Source organism: Maylandia zebra, linkage group LG12 (assembly GCF_041146795.1).
Source record: "Maylandia zebra isolate NMK-2024a linkage group LG12, Mzebra_GT3a, whole genome shotgun sequence".
NCBI lineage: Eukaryota > Metazoa > Chordata > Actinopteri > Cichliformes > Cichlidae > Maylandia > Maylandia zebra.
In genome coordinates, this window is record NC_135178.1 from 4,780,586 (window position 1) to 4,797,289 (window position 16,704).

At 40.1% G+C, this 16,704-nt stretch overlaps 1 protein-coding gene across 4 annotated transcripts in view; it reads left to right on the forward strand.

Moving 5' to 3' along the window:
* Nucleotides 1–16,704, forward strand: part of LOC112435675 (glutathione hydrolase 5 proenzyme) — a 30,705-nt gene that overhangs the window by 11,088 nt on the left and 2,913 nt on the right. Inside the window, exons 10-13 of one of the 4 annotated variants that reach the window (XR_013101059.1) lie at nt 596–702; nt 869–979; nt 1,066–3,024; nt 13,437–13,520. Coding sequence is in view for 3 of the 4 variants with exons in the window: in XM_076890587.1 (XP_076746702.1) it covers nt 596–702; nt 869–979; nt 1,066–1,203 (356 nt within the window). In the remaining variant the exon portion in view is untranslated. Of the gene's footprint in view, nt 1–595; nt 703–868; nt 980–1,065; nt 6,255–13,436; nt 13,521–16,704 lie in introns of those variants that run through there. The other 3 variants (XM_076890589.1, XM_076890587.1, XM_076890590.1) reach the window with 3 other exon arrangements.

Genomic DNA, 16,704 nt, shown 5'->3' on the forward strand with positions numbered 1-16,704 from the left:
ACATAGCGTAACCCAGCTTATAACCTTGTAGCACATCGGAGCAGTATGCGTCACGTGATAGAGTGGATGTAGCGTGCAGTACCGATCAGCAGTCTGGATGAGCAAAGTTTTGCCACAGGGCCAGGTAGGGCATGAACAGGGAGAGGGGGCACAAAGACATGCTTTTCTTTCTTATTCTAATGTCTAGTTTAAAAAAAATTATCTGAATCTTACAACCAAAGTTTTCATCTGATGCAAAAATGTATAGAAATCCATTATTGTATATAGTAACTATTAAGCATCATGAGGTGGAGGGTGATTCCCTTTTATTATTTTTATTTCTTTTTTTTGTTGGGAATTGGTAACCCTATTAGTTTGGTTCTTTAAAATTGCTGCTAAGTACTTTTTAACATATCAGAATAGGGAGGATGGTGTAGGTTCATGTTTATTAGATTGATCAGTTTTGCTGAACTATGAAATATTTCGGGTGCAGTGCATTTTTTGCACACAGGTATAACAGAATGGCTTTAGCTTGATCTTCTCATCATTCCGAGATTCATGGAGACATTTTGGACTGTAGTTTTGTCCTGCTATTCAAGGTCTTTGTATTTCTCAGGGGAGCGGCCTCCCTCCAATATGGCCCCTTCTGTGCTGAAGTCTCCGTCGAAGACGCTGGTGATTGGAGGGTCTGGTGCTGAAATGATTCCACCGGCAGTGGCCTCGGTATGTATGCATGGTACACACACAAAGGTGCCATTACATATTAAATAAAATAAATTGATACGGACTGATGCCCGTCTTTGCTGCATCATAGCAACAAGATTCTTCGACCTAATTTATCCTGTAATCATCACATTCTCACCTCATAGATTTATTTTTTCTCTCCAAGGCGCTCATGAACCACCTTTGGTTTAGAAAGAGTCTTAAGGAGGCAATTGATACTCTGGTTGTTCTTGTAGACTCTAAAAGTGAAGTAAAACCTGAACCCAAGCTTGAAAAGGTAATTTATTCAATGTATTTAAATGATAAATTAATAAGTTCTACTTCTCTTGTTCCATCTGAGTCTCTCTCTTCTTTGCCCTGCAGGATGTAGTTGATGGTCTTGAAGCTCTGGGACATAAAATAGCAAAATTCTACAACACAGTTAATGCTGTGGAAAAGGCGAGCAGCTGTATCTCTGCATGGTCTGATAAAAGGAAAAAAGGCAAAGCAGCTGGTTACTGAGACCAAGAATCAGTGATGTTAGTTATAGAGTATGGTCTTAAGGTTATGATAGCAGAGCTGTTTGTTTTCATTTTTTCGAAATCTCTCAGTCAGAACATGGTGTATTATGTTTAAGTGGAAGCTAGCGAGCTAACTTCCTGCTAACTTCTAACTCTGTTAAATTTCATAAATTTAGACAGTTTGTAACTCTCAATGATGCCACAGTGATCGTTTGACTGTGGGACCCAGAAACGGTTAATGACATCAAACTTAAAGACCTGATAACTATTTCAAACTATTTACAGAACACCAATAGGAAAGGATGGTTTTGTTTTTTGTTTTTTAAATTTTTGCTGACAAGCAGAGGTGAAGTTTTTACTGTTTCTTCCCTCAGTAAACATAAACAACGATAGTATTCAGGAAAAAACATTAAATATATATTTATTTATCATGACTCTAGTTTTACATGGCCTATCAACACACTTTTAACACAAAAGTGAAGACTCAGGGTTGTCTTGGGTTGTTGCTATAGCATCTTAAATTGGTCATGTGATTGGTTTATTGTGGCTATTTTTCCTCAGCAAATCAGCAGCACTTTTGCGATTGTTTCGCCCTGAGGACAGCTTCAACTGTCTGAGTGTTGAAAAATAGTAACGCGTCCGCACCGCATTTTCTTGTTAGTAAGGGTAACTGCGTTGTAAAGACTGAATAGTAATTAGATTACTAGTTACTGATAAAAGTACTTTTAACGCCGTTATTCACGTCACTGCTTGTGTCTAAAAAAAAGTTTGTAATATTGAAAACATAATGTGATGATCAGATTATTTAAATCCCAAATTTAATGCAAAATAGTGCAAAGACAGCATTGTAAACTAGAATGTTTTTGAAAAATGTTAGGGATTTATATATCTGCCTCAATTTTATACGATCAATATGACGTTTTAAATATTTGTTCATCATAAATCATAGAATATAAAAAAACAAGGACACAGCTTTCAGGTTGAAATGTGAAGCCTATGACGATGTTTCTTCAACCTGCATCAGGCCAGCAGGAAGAGACTGACTGCAGAAATCTTTGGTTATATAAAAGATTGTTGGAAAATGAGCTACAGACTTCATGTTCCATTCCACCAGTAAACAATTCATATTTTCAAGTCTCATCAAATTTATGTTTACTTTGTAAATTTTAGCCCACTGAATTGTCCAGAAGTGAGAGAAAGTAAGGTCCACTTTATGGCAGCCCCAAGTTATCTATCAATTGATTTGTAGTATAAACAAAACCAAAAACATTAGGAGTCCTACTACACAAGTGCAGTTACTAGGGATGGGTACCGGTGTCCGGTGGTCTGACATAAACGGTAGTAACCAGACCGAAAAGCAGCGCACATTTCGGTGCTTTATTTCGGTGCTTTTTTTTTTCGATTCTAGCCAATCATTTTACGTTTCCGAGAATGGTAGGCGGGGCCAGGTACGTACGTTCTTTTAGAGCAGAGCTACAGATTAAAAATGCCCAAGACGAAGCGGTCAAAAGTCTGACTGTACTTCACAGCAAAATATGCAAACTCAGCAGCAACAAGTGCTTTAAGCTGATACTGTGATACTGTCAAAGGAGGTAACACCTGGCGACGCATAGCGTTTTTTTAAAAAGCCGAGAAATGCGCCGTATTTGATAGCTTGCTGCGAGACCTCACACCGTGCACATCTACTGCGGGTGGGTTGCCTGTTATCGGACCCGGAGCAATATCCCCCAAAAACCCGAAGAATGGAGTCTTGGCCCCTAGCCCTGCCAGTGTAGCAGAAATGATGACGGATGATGATGCAGCAGCAGCCGTTCTTCTCTGCGTGAGTAGCTTAATGTTGTCCGTGTGTAATTTTCGTTGAGTAGGCTAACCACGTTATTACATTAATGCATATAAGGTGAACTAGTATGGAACGCCAGGACTGCCATAATGAAATAATTAAATACACCATTAAATAATTAATTAAATTTGTCAATAATTAATTAAAATTGGAATTAATTAATTAAATAAATTGTTATGACACATGTAATTAATTAATTATTGACACATTTAATTAATTATTTATGTATTTCACATTTTAATTAATTATTGACACATTTAATTAATTATTTAATGATATATTTATTTATTTCATTTTGGCAGTCCTGGCGCCTGGCTCTCATCATGAAATAATTTTATCTGTCAGCCTCACCCATCAAACTCAGGGGGCGGGGTTAACGCTGCCCATGCAGCTTCTCTAACATTTGATTGGTTGCCGTGCAAAGTAAGTCAAAACAGGTCGATCCTAGATAATCGATTGCTTGTGTAGACTTGGGGCAGCCAGGTATCCCAGAATGCAGATCAAATCACAAGCAGCAATGGTGGTGGTGTAGTTTTAAAATACCCCGTTTTTCTGTCACCAGCTACACTTTTAACAGTGTTTTAGCCGCGAATGTCGCGACGTATGTCTGGTCAGGTTGTCAACATAGAACATGTTTGCAAAAGTGCTCAGATGTTTTCAGAGATTTCACTAGCTCTGCTAACAATTAGCATGCAGAGTGCACCCAGGGGGTTACGTTAACCGGTTTGTTTACATATTCCACTCTCCGTGTTCCACATGTTGCATTCGCAGATTCTCATTTTCACCGAACGATCGTCTCTTTCCGCCTGGTCTTGTGTCTCTGTGCTTCTGTAACATAAAGAACGAGCTGACATTTTTCTTACGAAACCAGCGATCAGCTCAACAGACCCTCAGTTTACCTGCATGCATCCTCCTCCTCATCTGTCAGCTGTTTAACACCTGCTGCTAATTCAAGAAACACGCCTAGTTACCTGGTGATAGTCACAGTTTAACTGGGCAGCCGGTGCTCGATATAAAGCAATGTCAGCGCATTTTTCTGCACAAGATAAGTAAATATAGTGTTTTCCCCGAGCGCAGAGCTGCTGGAGCTCGTTTCCTTACAGAGCACTTTATAGGCGAACAGCTTTATCAGCGGCTGATGTCCAATCACCGGCACACAGCTTTCAAACCTCAGCTGAGTTTTAGCTCTCAGTGGTTAAACGCTGGACTTCATTCACTCAGGTTCTGTCTGTCGGGTCACGTTTACTTCGCTGTTTTATTTACAACTGAGCAAATCGGTTTGGCTGAGGTTAAAGTTTCTCATAACTACATAGTTTCACAGACGTTTAATGGTTCACTGGCACATGTGTTAGACTGAACTATCATCTAAATATCATCTGTTTTTTAATAGTTATTCAACTGTATTCTAAGCACCAGCTGTCTGTTAGAATGTGATTTTTTTTTTCTCTCTCTGTTGGCAGAGGTATAAAAATGCGCAGGAAAATCTGACATGCATGGCGAACTTCACCGACGATATTTAGGGAGGAATAAACACACATCAAACATAAATGAACCAATTGCCTGTCTCCATAATTGAGAGCATTTTCTCTTCTTATGTCAACACTCTCTCTCTCTTTTTTTTTTTTTTTTTTTTTTTTTTTTTTTTTTTGCTTTTTCGGTCATGTTATGTTTACCTGTCAAAGGCTTGTTACAAACTATGAAACACATTGTGCAGACTTCTGGATGTTAGAAGAAAACTAATACTGCTCATGAATGAGACTAAAGGCAGGAAGGTGTCCTTTAAAACTAAACATGTCAATAGGACCTCCCTGTTTATATCATAGTTTATGATATAGCACGTGTATTTCAGTAATAGCCTGCTGATTTCAGTGTAGTGGTGACCAGTCACACAGCTCACATAGGGGTTATCTGTGATACTCCTTAACTATAATTTATCCAAGTTAACTTCAGTTAACCATTCAGACGGTTCTTTTGCAATGAAAAACATAAACACCCATGCTGCCGGTAGGTTTCCTCAGTGCCAGCTGTTAACATTATAGCTGCTTATGCAGTAACCATGGTAACCACGGACTCTGAGCGGCTGGATCGATGGAGGTCAGACGACAATTTTACATGTATGATCTTAAAACAGGACACAGCCACTATACGTGCTGGCCTCATATCAAATGTGAAGGCAGACTGAGTCTATGTTTGACGTTTTTTATATCTAATCTTCCTTTTCAAACATTTAAACAGCAGCGAGTCTGCAGCTGAGGGAATACAAACTCAAATTGTCGGAACAGGTTTGCTCGTTTCTTGGATTCATTTGGTGATTTATTAAATGTATAACTGTTATTCTAATCTGCTGCTGAGTCTCTTACACTTTTCTTTATGCTGTATATTTTCACGTCTCTGGAATAGTTGGCAGTTAGATAGTCAGCTGGGAAACTCTGTGTTAACTCATGGAGCTGAGGATATCGTGGATATGCTGACCTCGCTGCGTGGTGTACAGAGCGAGGTCAGCATGATTAATATTCACTATAAAAATATTAGCCGAACATCATGAAGTCTGTATGTGTTTCATAGTGTCGAACAACCTTTGTACAGTTAAAGCCAGCAGTTACTACATGACGGAAACACCAACGTTATCTCTTTTATGTGTTTATACACAGGTCACGCTGATTACTGAACAAAAACCCAAAGATCAGATGTTAAACAGATCTATTTGCTCTCTCTCCTCCTTAAACATGTTTTTAATGTTAGTTATAATTCAGAATTGGCGACTGAAACACGTAGGACACATAAGAACATCAGGAAATAAAACATCGATAAATATAACCTCAGTAAAAGAAGTCAGCGGGGGTTACTACAGCTGTGTACCGGGGCCTGCGCTTTGTCGGTGGGATTGCTTGCGAGGCGAGCGGGTCTATCCCACGCTTTGCCGTGAGACTGGACAGACATCTCCGACATCATCGAAGCACTTTTGCAAAGAGGCTGTATCTTGACAAACCGACCAGACACATGAAGATTAAACCACTACATTCTCGGCTAAAAAAATATTAAAACGGTATTTGGTAACACACAAAGAGGGTTTTTCAAAGTCCGTTCTGTTAGCTTCCACATGCCGGTTGTTGTGTGCTAGAAACAATGGCCACCAGGCCAAAGCAATGGTTTTGACTCGATCAGCGTTAACCCCGCCCCCTGAGTTTGATGGGTGAGGCTGACAGATAAAATTATTTCATGATGAGAGCCAGGCGCCAGGACTGCCAAAATGAAATAAATAAATATATCATTAAATAATTAATTAAATGTGTCAATAATTAATTAAATGTGTCAATAATTAATTAAAATGTGAAATACATAAATAATTAATTAAATGTGTCAATAATTAATTAATTACATGTGTCAATAATTAATTAATTACATGTGTCATAACTATTTATTTAATTAATTAATTCCAATTTTAATTAATTATTGACACATTTAATTAATTATTTAATGGTGTATTTAATTAATTCATTATGGCAGTCCTGGCGTTCCATAAACTAGCAAACATCATCATAGCTACATGCGGCTGTCTTCTTGTTTGATGGCAGATACTCCCTTCACCCTGGCCAAAAAGGCTAAAATGACCAAAGAAAAAGTGGAAAACAGTTAAACATGAGAGGTTTTTGGACAAAGTTTGTGTTTTTTCCATTGTTTAAGCACTGCTTCCAGCCAAGAGTGATACCATATATGCCCCATAGCTGCAGAAAAGGCTAACATTGTTATCTTTTTACAAAAAACAGCTGAACATGAGAGGTTTTTGGACCAATTTTGTGTTCTCCATTCTTTAAGCACCGGTTTGAGCACCGTTTGAGCACCGGCACCGTTTCAAAAGTACCGATTTGGCACCGGTATCGGATAAAACCTAAACGATACCCATCCCTAGCAGTTACTGTTACTGGCATGTCAGTATCAACAAAGCTAGATCTCACACACTGTTAGAGCCAAATAGAAATGTCAGTTTTTTTATCTGAATATTCTAAGTCACATTTAAATGCTTTTCAATATTAGTTTTTTTTTTTTCCTTCAGTTTGCATATTAAGATTTTTTTGCACAGTTCATCCTGTTATTGTTTTGCTGTTATAAAGTGTAGGTAATTCTGCTGATGTGCTCAGGGTTAAAGTTAATCAGAAAAGGAGTTTGAAAAGCAACAGTTTTCTTTTTATAGCTGTTTAATGGGTTTTATTGACAGGAATAGATAACCCGGACTTGAACTGAAAATGTTTTATTTTCAAACTGACAGTTTTGTGTACAATAAATTCCTTTCTTCAGTGTTTAATGTCTGCCTTGTTTTCATTATTGGATTACATTTAAGCTGCCTTTTGGAAATCACGAGTCAGAAACTTTATGTTCTGCAGAAGAGACAGAAGCTTATAGAAAACAATTGCTTTCAAAACACACGGGTCATGTGACTGTGACAAAATCTGAAGTTTTGGTGCACTTCACCCCAGTTCCAACACGTGGCGTACCTGCTGCTTCAAGGTACTGCCAGGCGCCAGAATTCACATTTTTGTCAACCGGAGTGATTTGTAATAAAGATTTGTTTTAGATAGTACCGCTTTAATTTATTAAATGTGCATGTGTAAAAGAAAACAATACCCTCTCTCTGACCTGGATTTAAAGTGTAATCAAATAAATATTATATAGATAAATATTCTACTCGAATAATTACTGGCATAGAGATGTGAGAAGGCAAGATACTGCTGGGTGAGCTCATATATGCACTTGTATAAGCAGAGAGAGAGTGGCACACAGAGCTGCAAACTCTTAAAAATATCTCATTAAAAATATCTTCCTCACTACAACCGTACATTCACATACTGTGATCAAAAAATAAAGCAGACCGAGCTCAAAACCAACTGTAAACCTGTGTGGCTATTATAGTAAATGTAGTAATGTTACCCAGAGATATATTTGAGGGCTCACTTGTGACCCATCCCATGTCCATCCAAGAGAGGTGGGTTAGTGCAGCTCGGACAAGCCATTGTATCTCTGCCCAGAAAGCCAGTTAGCGGCTAGCTGACTAAGCTATCAGAGTTAGCTCCAACGACGGACACAAGTTATAGCAAGGACTGCATGGGACATAACACTTTAGACAGGCGAGGCTGCTTGTGACATTATCCACCAAATTTCCCCTTGTGGGACAATTAAAGGATTATTCTATTCTATCCACTCTGCCATAGCCTGGTTATAGACTCAGCACCCGAGTGCCTTCATTGCTATGTATGGGTGACTTCAACCATGTCAGCTTTGACTATACTGCTAACTTTCACACAGGGAGAGAATTGTAGACCTACTGTATGCTAATGTTAAGGATGCATACAGTTCCTCCTTCGTCCCCCGACTGGTACGCCATGTCCCAGTGGCCCCCAGAATTACAGGCCTGTGACTTACACGTCATGAAGACACTGGAAAAATTCATCCAGCTCCAGCCTATTGTCATGCCACAACAGGATCCCCTTCAGTTCCCCCACCAGCCCCGCCTCGGAGCTGAGGACGCCATCATGTACCTGCTCAATCATGTCTACGCCCATCTGGACCAGCTCTCTACCCTCTACACCACAGACTTCATCCACTGCACAGAGACCTGCCATCTTCAGAAGTTTTCTGATGACTCTGTGGTGGTTCGATACATGGGTGATGAGAGTGAGGCTGTGAGTAAGTCCTTTGTCACATGGTGCAAGCAGAATCCTTTGCAGCTCAATGTGACAAAGACCAAAGAATTGATTGTAGGGGTCCTCAGGAAGCACAAACTGGACTCCAACCTGCTGCTGACCTTCTACTGCTCGTCTATTGAGAGCCAGCTGACATACTGCATCACAGCATGTTATGACAGTTGCACTAAGGTGGATAGAGGAGTAGTCAAGGCAACACATATGATGACCTGTGGCCCTTTCCCCTCCCTGATGGACATCTATTCCTTCTGCTGCCTCAACAGAGCAACAAACATCAAGGACAGCTCCCACCCTGGTTTTGACCTGTTCAACCTGCTTCCCTCAAGAAAGTGCTACAGGTGCATCGGCACAAAGACTGACAGACTCAAAAATAGTTTCTTCCCAAAAAGCTATAACCACCCAGAACTCACACGTTCACTGACTTCTTCTCTTTGGCTCTAACGGAGGCGGTTGCATCTCTCTCCCTCTCCCTCATCTTATCTTTCCTGCTTGGTTTCTTATGTCCTTGTCTAGTTTTGTCTAACTTTAACCCTCAGAGAGTCTCTCAGTCATGTTCTATAAAACCTAAAGATGGGCTCTGAGTACCCAGACTGTTCTTATTGAACACAGATCATTGACGGACATTTAGATCTGCTGTAAAATTGGATGCAGCTCGATCGCACTAAACCCAAACAACCACCATTTCTCTCATCTAACTACCCAAGTTACTGCTAGAAGGACCTCAAGGCCGAGGGTGGCTGAAAACAACAAATTCTTCTCCCTTATAACGAGACTGTGTTATGGCTCTCTGCGCTACACCCTTCAAGGCGCAGAGAGCCTAAAAGGTTGGCTGTAGGACTGTTTACTTCTGCCCAACCGGGTGAAGGGACACTCTCTCAGCTGAACACAGGATACACATGCGCACACACACACGTATACAGACACAGACATACCCTCATCCCCCTCCTCCCTCCAAACACCTCAGATACTTGCCTCCAGCGCAGAGATGCTGCAGGACTGGATGCTGCTGTCTACACCGGGAAACTCTTACCCCATACCCACCACATGGTTTTTTTGTTTTCTGTTCTCATACTGATCTCCTACTAGAAGCTCAGTCTGAGATAAGTTCTCTTTTTCTCTCCTCCATGGATATTTAAAAAAAAAAATACTGTCCATATGTATATAGCGCAGCAGAAACTTATAATCATAAAACTGGATATTTATAATTGAGCTATTTGTACATATTACATCTATTTCTTATATTTTGTAAACTTTGTACTAAATTAAAAAACAACATATGCAGTCTGTTACTGTTCTCATTGTCTTGGAGCAACTGTAACCTTATAATTTCCTTAGGATTTGATAAAGTATTCTCATTCATTAGAATCAGAATTTAGATTTGAACATTTTTATTTTTATGTACAAATATTATTTTAATATTATTATTGTGTGTGAGGGTGAAAAGCCCAAAGTTTTGGAAGAGGCATACAGGCACTGTGGAAAAAGTAAAAATGTGTGTGAGTTCTCTAAAACCGTTTTTGTGAACACTTTTCTAAGTACCGTATGTTTTAAAATGTGAAACATGATTTTATTGACATGATCATCAAAGAACATGATTTTTACAGGGAGTGCAGAATTATTAGGCAAATGAGTATTTTGTCCACATCATCCTCTTCATGCATGTTGTCTTACTCCAAGCTGTATAGGCTCGAAAGCCTACTACCAATTAAGCATATTAGGTGATGTGCATCTCTGTAATGAGAAGGGGTGTGGTCTAATGACATCAACACCCTATATCAGGTGTGCATAATTATTAGGCAACGTCCTTTCCTTTGGCAAAATGGGTCAAAAGAAGGACTTGACAGGCTCAGAAAAGTCAAAAATAGTGAGATATCTTGCAGAGGGATGCAGCAGTCTCAAAATTGCAAAGCTTCTGAAGCGTGATCATCGAACAATCAAGCGTTTCATTCAAAATAGTCAACAGGGTCGCAAGAAGCGTGTGGAAAAACCAAGGCGCAAAATAACTGCCCATGAACTGAGAAAAGTCAAGCGTGCAGCTGCCAAGATGCCACTTGCCACCAGTTTGGCCATATTTCAGAGCTGCAACATCACTGGAGTGCCCAAAAGCACAAGGTGTGCAATACTCAGAGACATGGCCAAGGTAAGAAAGGCTGAAAGACGACCACCACTGAACAAGACACACAAGCTGAAACGTCAAGACTGGGCCAAGAAATATCTCAAGACTGGTTTTTCTAAGGTTTTATGGACTGATGAAATGAGAGTGAGTCTTGATGGGCCAGATGGATGGGCCCGTGGCTGGATTGGTAAAGGGCAGAGAGCTCCAGTCCGACTCAGACGCCAGCAAGGTGGAGGTGGAGTACTGGTTTGGGCTGGTATCATCAAAGATGAGCTTGTGGGGCCTTTTCGGGTTGAGGATGGAGTCAAGCTCAACTCCCAGTCCTACTGCCAGTTTCTGGAAGACACCTTCTTCAAGCAGTGGTACAGGAAGAAGTCTGCATCCTTCAAGAAAAACATGATTTTCATGCAGGACAATGCTCCATCACACGCGTCCAAGTACTCCACAGCGTGGCTGGCAATATATATATATATATATATATATATATATATATATATATATATATATATATAATTTTTTTTTTTTTTTTTTATCTTATTCTTTCCCAGTTAAATTTACCCTTCATTCTAATTTGTGTTGTACAGTTATTTCATTTTTAACCTTAATTTATATTTTATTCCTTCCTAGTTAAATTTACCCTTTTTAATTTTTCATATTTATTTCCTGTCTTATTCATAGCCTTTTCCTTTTTTGTTTTCTTTAGGTCACGAGCAGTTGTCCAAGCATTTCACTACATATTGTACTGTGTATGACTGTGTACGTGACAAATAAAATTTGAATTTGAAAGGGTATAAAAGAAGAAAAACTAATGACATGGCCTCCTTGTTCACCTGATCTGAACCCCATTGAGAACCTGTGGTCCATCATCAAATGTGAGATTTACAAGGAGGGAAAACAGTACACCTCTCTGAACAGTGTCTGGGAGGCTGTGGTTGCTGCTGCACGCAATGTTGATGGTGAACAGATCAAAACACTGACAGAATCCATGGATGGCAGGCTTTTGAGTGTCCTTGCAAAGAAAGGTGGCTATATTGGTCGCTGATTTGTTTTTGTTTTGTTTTTGAATGTCAGAAATGTCTATTTGTGAATGTGGAGATGTTATATTGGTGTCACTGGTAAAAATAAATAATTGAAATGGGTATATATTTGTTTTTTGTTAAGTTGCCTAATAATTATGCACAGTAATAGTCACCTGCACACACAGATATCCCCCTAAAATAGCTAAAACTAAAAACAAACTAAAAACTACTTCCAAAAACATTCAGCTTTGATATTAATGAGTTTTTTGGGTTCATTGAGAACATGGTTGTTGTTCAATAATAAAATTATTCCTCAAAAATACAACTTGCCTAATAATTCTGCACTCCCTGTATAAAACTTTTATTCTTATGCTTTGAATAAACATGTCAGATTTTCATAAAACATTCATTTGTATGTTATAATGTTTTTCTACACCATGTGTAATTTTTATAGAACCTTTCTTTATTCTATGTATAATCATGTATCTTTGAAAAATAAAATATCTAATCTTATCTTTTGTACTTTGTGGTTATTGAATAAATATTAGCCACTGTGGTGGGGTGTGGTCTGCGGTGCGGCTGCAAGGTAGGCGGACGCATGTGGACGACAATCACACCTCGCTGGCTTAAAGTCTGAATTCAGTCCTGACTGTTTGTTCATGTTGGAGTTTGTGGCTGCAAGCTGGAAAGCTGCAGCCAGTGTGTGAACGACAAGCGTGAATAAAGTGCATGCTGAAAAGCATGGAAACATGGTCGGGTCTGCCGTAGATTAATTACAGCCACATATAAACTGATAAAAACAGATGGCTGAAAGAAATGTTTGATGGAAAAAGGAAAAAGAGTGTTGTGCTGCTAAACTTTGAGGTTCTAAGTCACCAATGTTTAAATAAGAAAATGCCAAGAGGAGACTAGCAGCCCTGAGTCTGCATGCAAAACATGAAAACTCCATAGCAGTGATACTTGTTCTTACATAAGTGCAAACATAGGTGGTATTGTTCAAGTGAAACAAGAACATATCATTTTACAGTACATTTTTGCCATCCTGTGATCTCATTTGCCACATTCTCCTAACATCTTAGAGCTATTTCCAAACAAGAATGTTTATGTTAGATTCTGTTTTAACATGTCACCAATTATAATTCTGACTTTGAAGTAAAGACACTTTTTGTTTTGGCTGTTTTTAATCAGTTCCAGTCGTGTTCAACCCCCATTTAGATTTACTTTCCCAAACTTTGTGGCACTAATGATTCTGTGTCCAGGTTTAAAACACCTGCTCTCTGAATTTGTACAGAAATTCTAGTGTAAGTCTGAGTTTTGGGCTGCTTTGGAGTATTAGTTGTTTTATATTACCCGAGTCCTGAGTAAAGTGTGGTATAAATGCAGGCATGGTCTCAGTGTTTTCTTCAGTGTTCTGGCTGATGTTGTTGAAGCCACAGTGAGCATTTTTGTCCGTTCACCAGTGTGGCGGTATTTGAAAAATATACATCACGGGTGAAATGAAGATGGTTAAACTGTTACATCGCAGCTTTAATTTGAATTAACGTGTTTGTCTGTCTGCAGGCTTCTCAGCCAGACGAGTTGACCATCGAGGAGCAGGAAATCTTGGAGGTCATCGATGATGGCGACATGGAGGACTGAGTCAAGGTACAAAAATAACACAAACACAGTTATGTAGCAGAAGCACTCTCATGTTTGAGGGTTGGTTGTTTTGTGTATTAGTTCACTCTCTGGCTCTTAGACTGTTTGACAAACATTTAGTTTCAGTTTTTATAAGACCTCGCACCGGTACGGACTATCTACTGGACGTTTTAGTGTTTCTCTGGGATCAGCTGGACTGATGTGGCTTCAGGAATTAGAATAATTCAACTAAAATGCGTGCGGTGCATTGGGGCAGGTCAGGTTGGCCTGGGTGGTAGAAGCTCTGCTGAACATAAAGACAAATCAAAAAATGTACAAATACACAGTTCTCTGCTTCTTTTTTTGGCCCCGCAGCTGTAAAGGGCTGATGGGAGATTCTCGTCACCCAGCCGGGCAGGCAGGTGGGCGGGCATGGCTGAGAGTCTGACAGGGGTCAAGTGGTGAAACGACACTTGACCCCCGACTTGAACGACACGTCTCCCTCATGCATGAGTAACACGAAGAACTTTGCCTACTTGGTGTTCAATGCTTTTGCTGTGTAATTATATTGTCTTCAACGTTCCAGCGAATAGGTTCAAGCTACAAACCTATCATTAATTGGTCCTTCGAGAGCCGGAGCCCTGGAGTCGACATTCACCGAGGGGAGAAGAGACACGCTGAAAGACTGAGGTCAGCCAGGAAGTTCCTGTAGTAAAGTCCCGAGACGTGAGAATTTGTCATCGGGCAGGTGGATTAGCTGTCTGTTTTCTCTCCTCGATGAATGACGATCGGCGGGATTCGAGGCTGATATTACATGCTAAGCAACACCAAGTAAGTTTAAGTCTTTGCCACTGTGTGCGGCAAAGCACGCAACCACTGTGTGAGTTTGCGTTGAAATTCTTTATCACTGTGTGCGATAAAGTGCATGATCATTGCGTTGTAAGTCTTTGCCACTGTGTGCGGCAAAGCACGCAGTCACTGTGTGAAAACTGCGTTGTAATGGATGATGGAGAAGCTGAATTGAATATGAAAGTGCAAGTCTATGCCACTGTGGGCAAAGCACGCAACCACTGTGTGAGGTTGCGTTGCGGTCTCTTCTGAGCTGATGAGCAAGCTACACATTATCAGATCGAGAGCTGGCTGAGAACTCCTCAAAGAGAGGGAAACAGAACTGTGATAACTGGAGTGTGCAGCGTTTCCGTGAGCAGTTTTTCTGCATCTTGACTCATGTGTGTAGAGTGTTCATAGCATCAGCATCATGTTTTTGTTATTTGTTTTGTTGGGTTGAAAAATAAATAAACTTGTGATCATACTCATGGATCACCATGGCACATATCACCAGCCATGTGATTTATTTATGCACATGAAAAAAGTGAGTGTGAATGTGTCTGACGTCACAGTGTTTTTGTGCGCTGTGTAAAAGTAATTGCCTCCAATTGTGAGAGCGGTGATTCTGCAGGTCACCAGCTATTGTAAAGAAAAAAAAGAGTGAAAAAGAGACAAAATTTACATTGTAGATGAAAAATAATCATAGGAAAAAGGTTTTGTGTTGATCAGCCAAGAACAACTACAATTTCATTTTCTGCTTTTAAGAAAGGAAACATGCAGGCCAAGTTTCTGGCTGACTTATTTACGGTGCCATGTGTTTCTCAAACTCACAAGCGAGCTCTCACTCCTCCCTGAAGACAAGGAATGCAGCTCCAAAGAGCAATAACATGGCAGATAAAGAGACAGCAGCAAAGTCCTGAGCAAAGAGTCCCAGCAAGCAGCAGCAGTGTGGACGAACAGCATCAGAGAAGAAGAGCAAACCCATCATCCTGCCTGATTGGATGAATGGCACTGTGTTTCCAACAAGCTGCAACTTCACTGTGCATGTGACAAGAACATTTGAGGAGAACTGAGGAGACTGTAGGAGTTTGACATTTGCCACTGTCGCGGTTCGAATTTTTGAGGAAGAGACATAGGACAGAAAGTCCATAGTGGGTCAACACAAATGATTTTATTAAAATACATATGTGGTGAAGATGGGCTCTGCAAAACATCAGGCTCAATCTCCCGCCTGACAATAGGTGGGTGTGATATTTATACTTATGATGACCAGTAACTCCAGTGAGGACATATTCTAAAAAAGGAACCGCTACTTCCTCTGTTCCTCCAGATGCTTCCTGTTATTCTACTCTCTGCACTTCAGAACAGAGCATGAGCATACCGTTTACAAGCAACACAAGTCTGTGTGCAGGCAGACTTATGTCTGTATTTTAACCTCAGTACATGACCTCACTCAACAAACAAAGACATTTTAGAAGTATACTTCCTGACTCCGTTTGAGTCATCTGTTACCAGGCAAACTCCAATGCAGCAGGCTGCTGAATGCACACAGGCAATATGTAGTAAATTATACTGTAAACATGTAGGCAACCTTTCAATAGCTGAACTTTGCTCCATTGATCGGCCAGACATTGCGCTGCCCGTAGCTTCAAACCATTAATTAACTTGACCAAGCTTCAACCCTTTAATTATGCAATATGTGTATAACATGATTACAGTTGCACCTGCAATGAAAGATTATGTGCTTATGCTAACACCTGAAATACAGACTTTAATATAACATCATCAGTTTCAATAAATGTGTCAATGAAATGACAATAATGATAAATCATAAATGATGCAACAGTAATAATAAGGATTATGAATAGTAACATAGATTATGAATGTAAAATAATATTTCATCTCGATACTCCTCCTCTTTGGCCTCGAAAAGGCCAACACTCCTCTTATTGTCTCACTCCTCGGGCCACGCAGCCACCTCCTCTTTGAGTGAAATGATGCTCTGCGATCCTTCTCTTCTTTCTTCAACTTCCCAGGTAGACTACTGGTTAGTCGTTGCACGGGTCAGAGGGTTTATTCTGCCTCTGTTTTGCCACCCGTGTTATTTGGAGATGAGCTTGTCTCCACCAAACTCTCATCTGCTACTGCACATTGAGACCAATGGAACTAGGTCCCGCCTGTCCCCTTCAACTGGACTGCTGTTGTGGTACGAGCCGTCACTTTTGGAGCTTGGCACGCTCCCTTCATCCCTCAGGTTCTCATGTTCCAACGCTGCTGAAGATTTAAGGCAGAGCACGTCGTACACCTTAGTTGTCTTCCTCAATGTCCACGATGAATCTCTCATTTTATTTAAAACGTTGCTGTGGGAAGACTCCTCTCAATC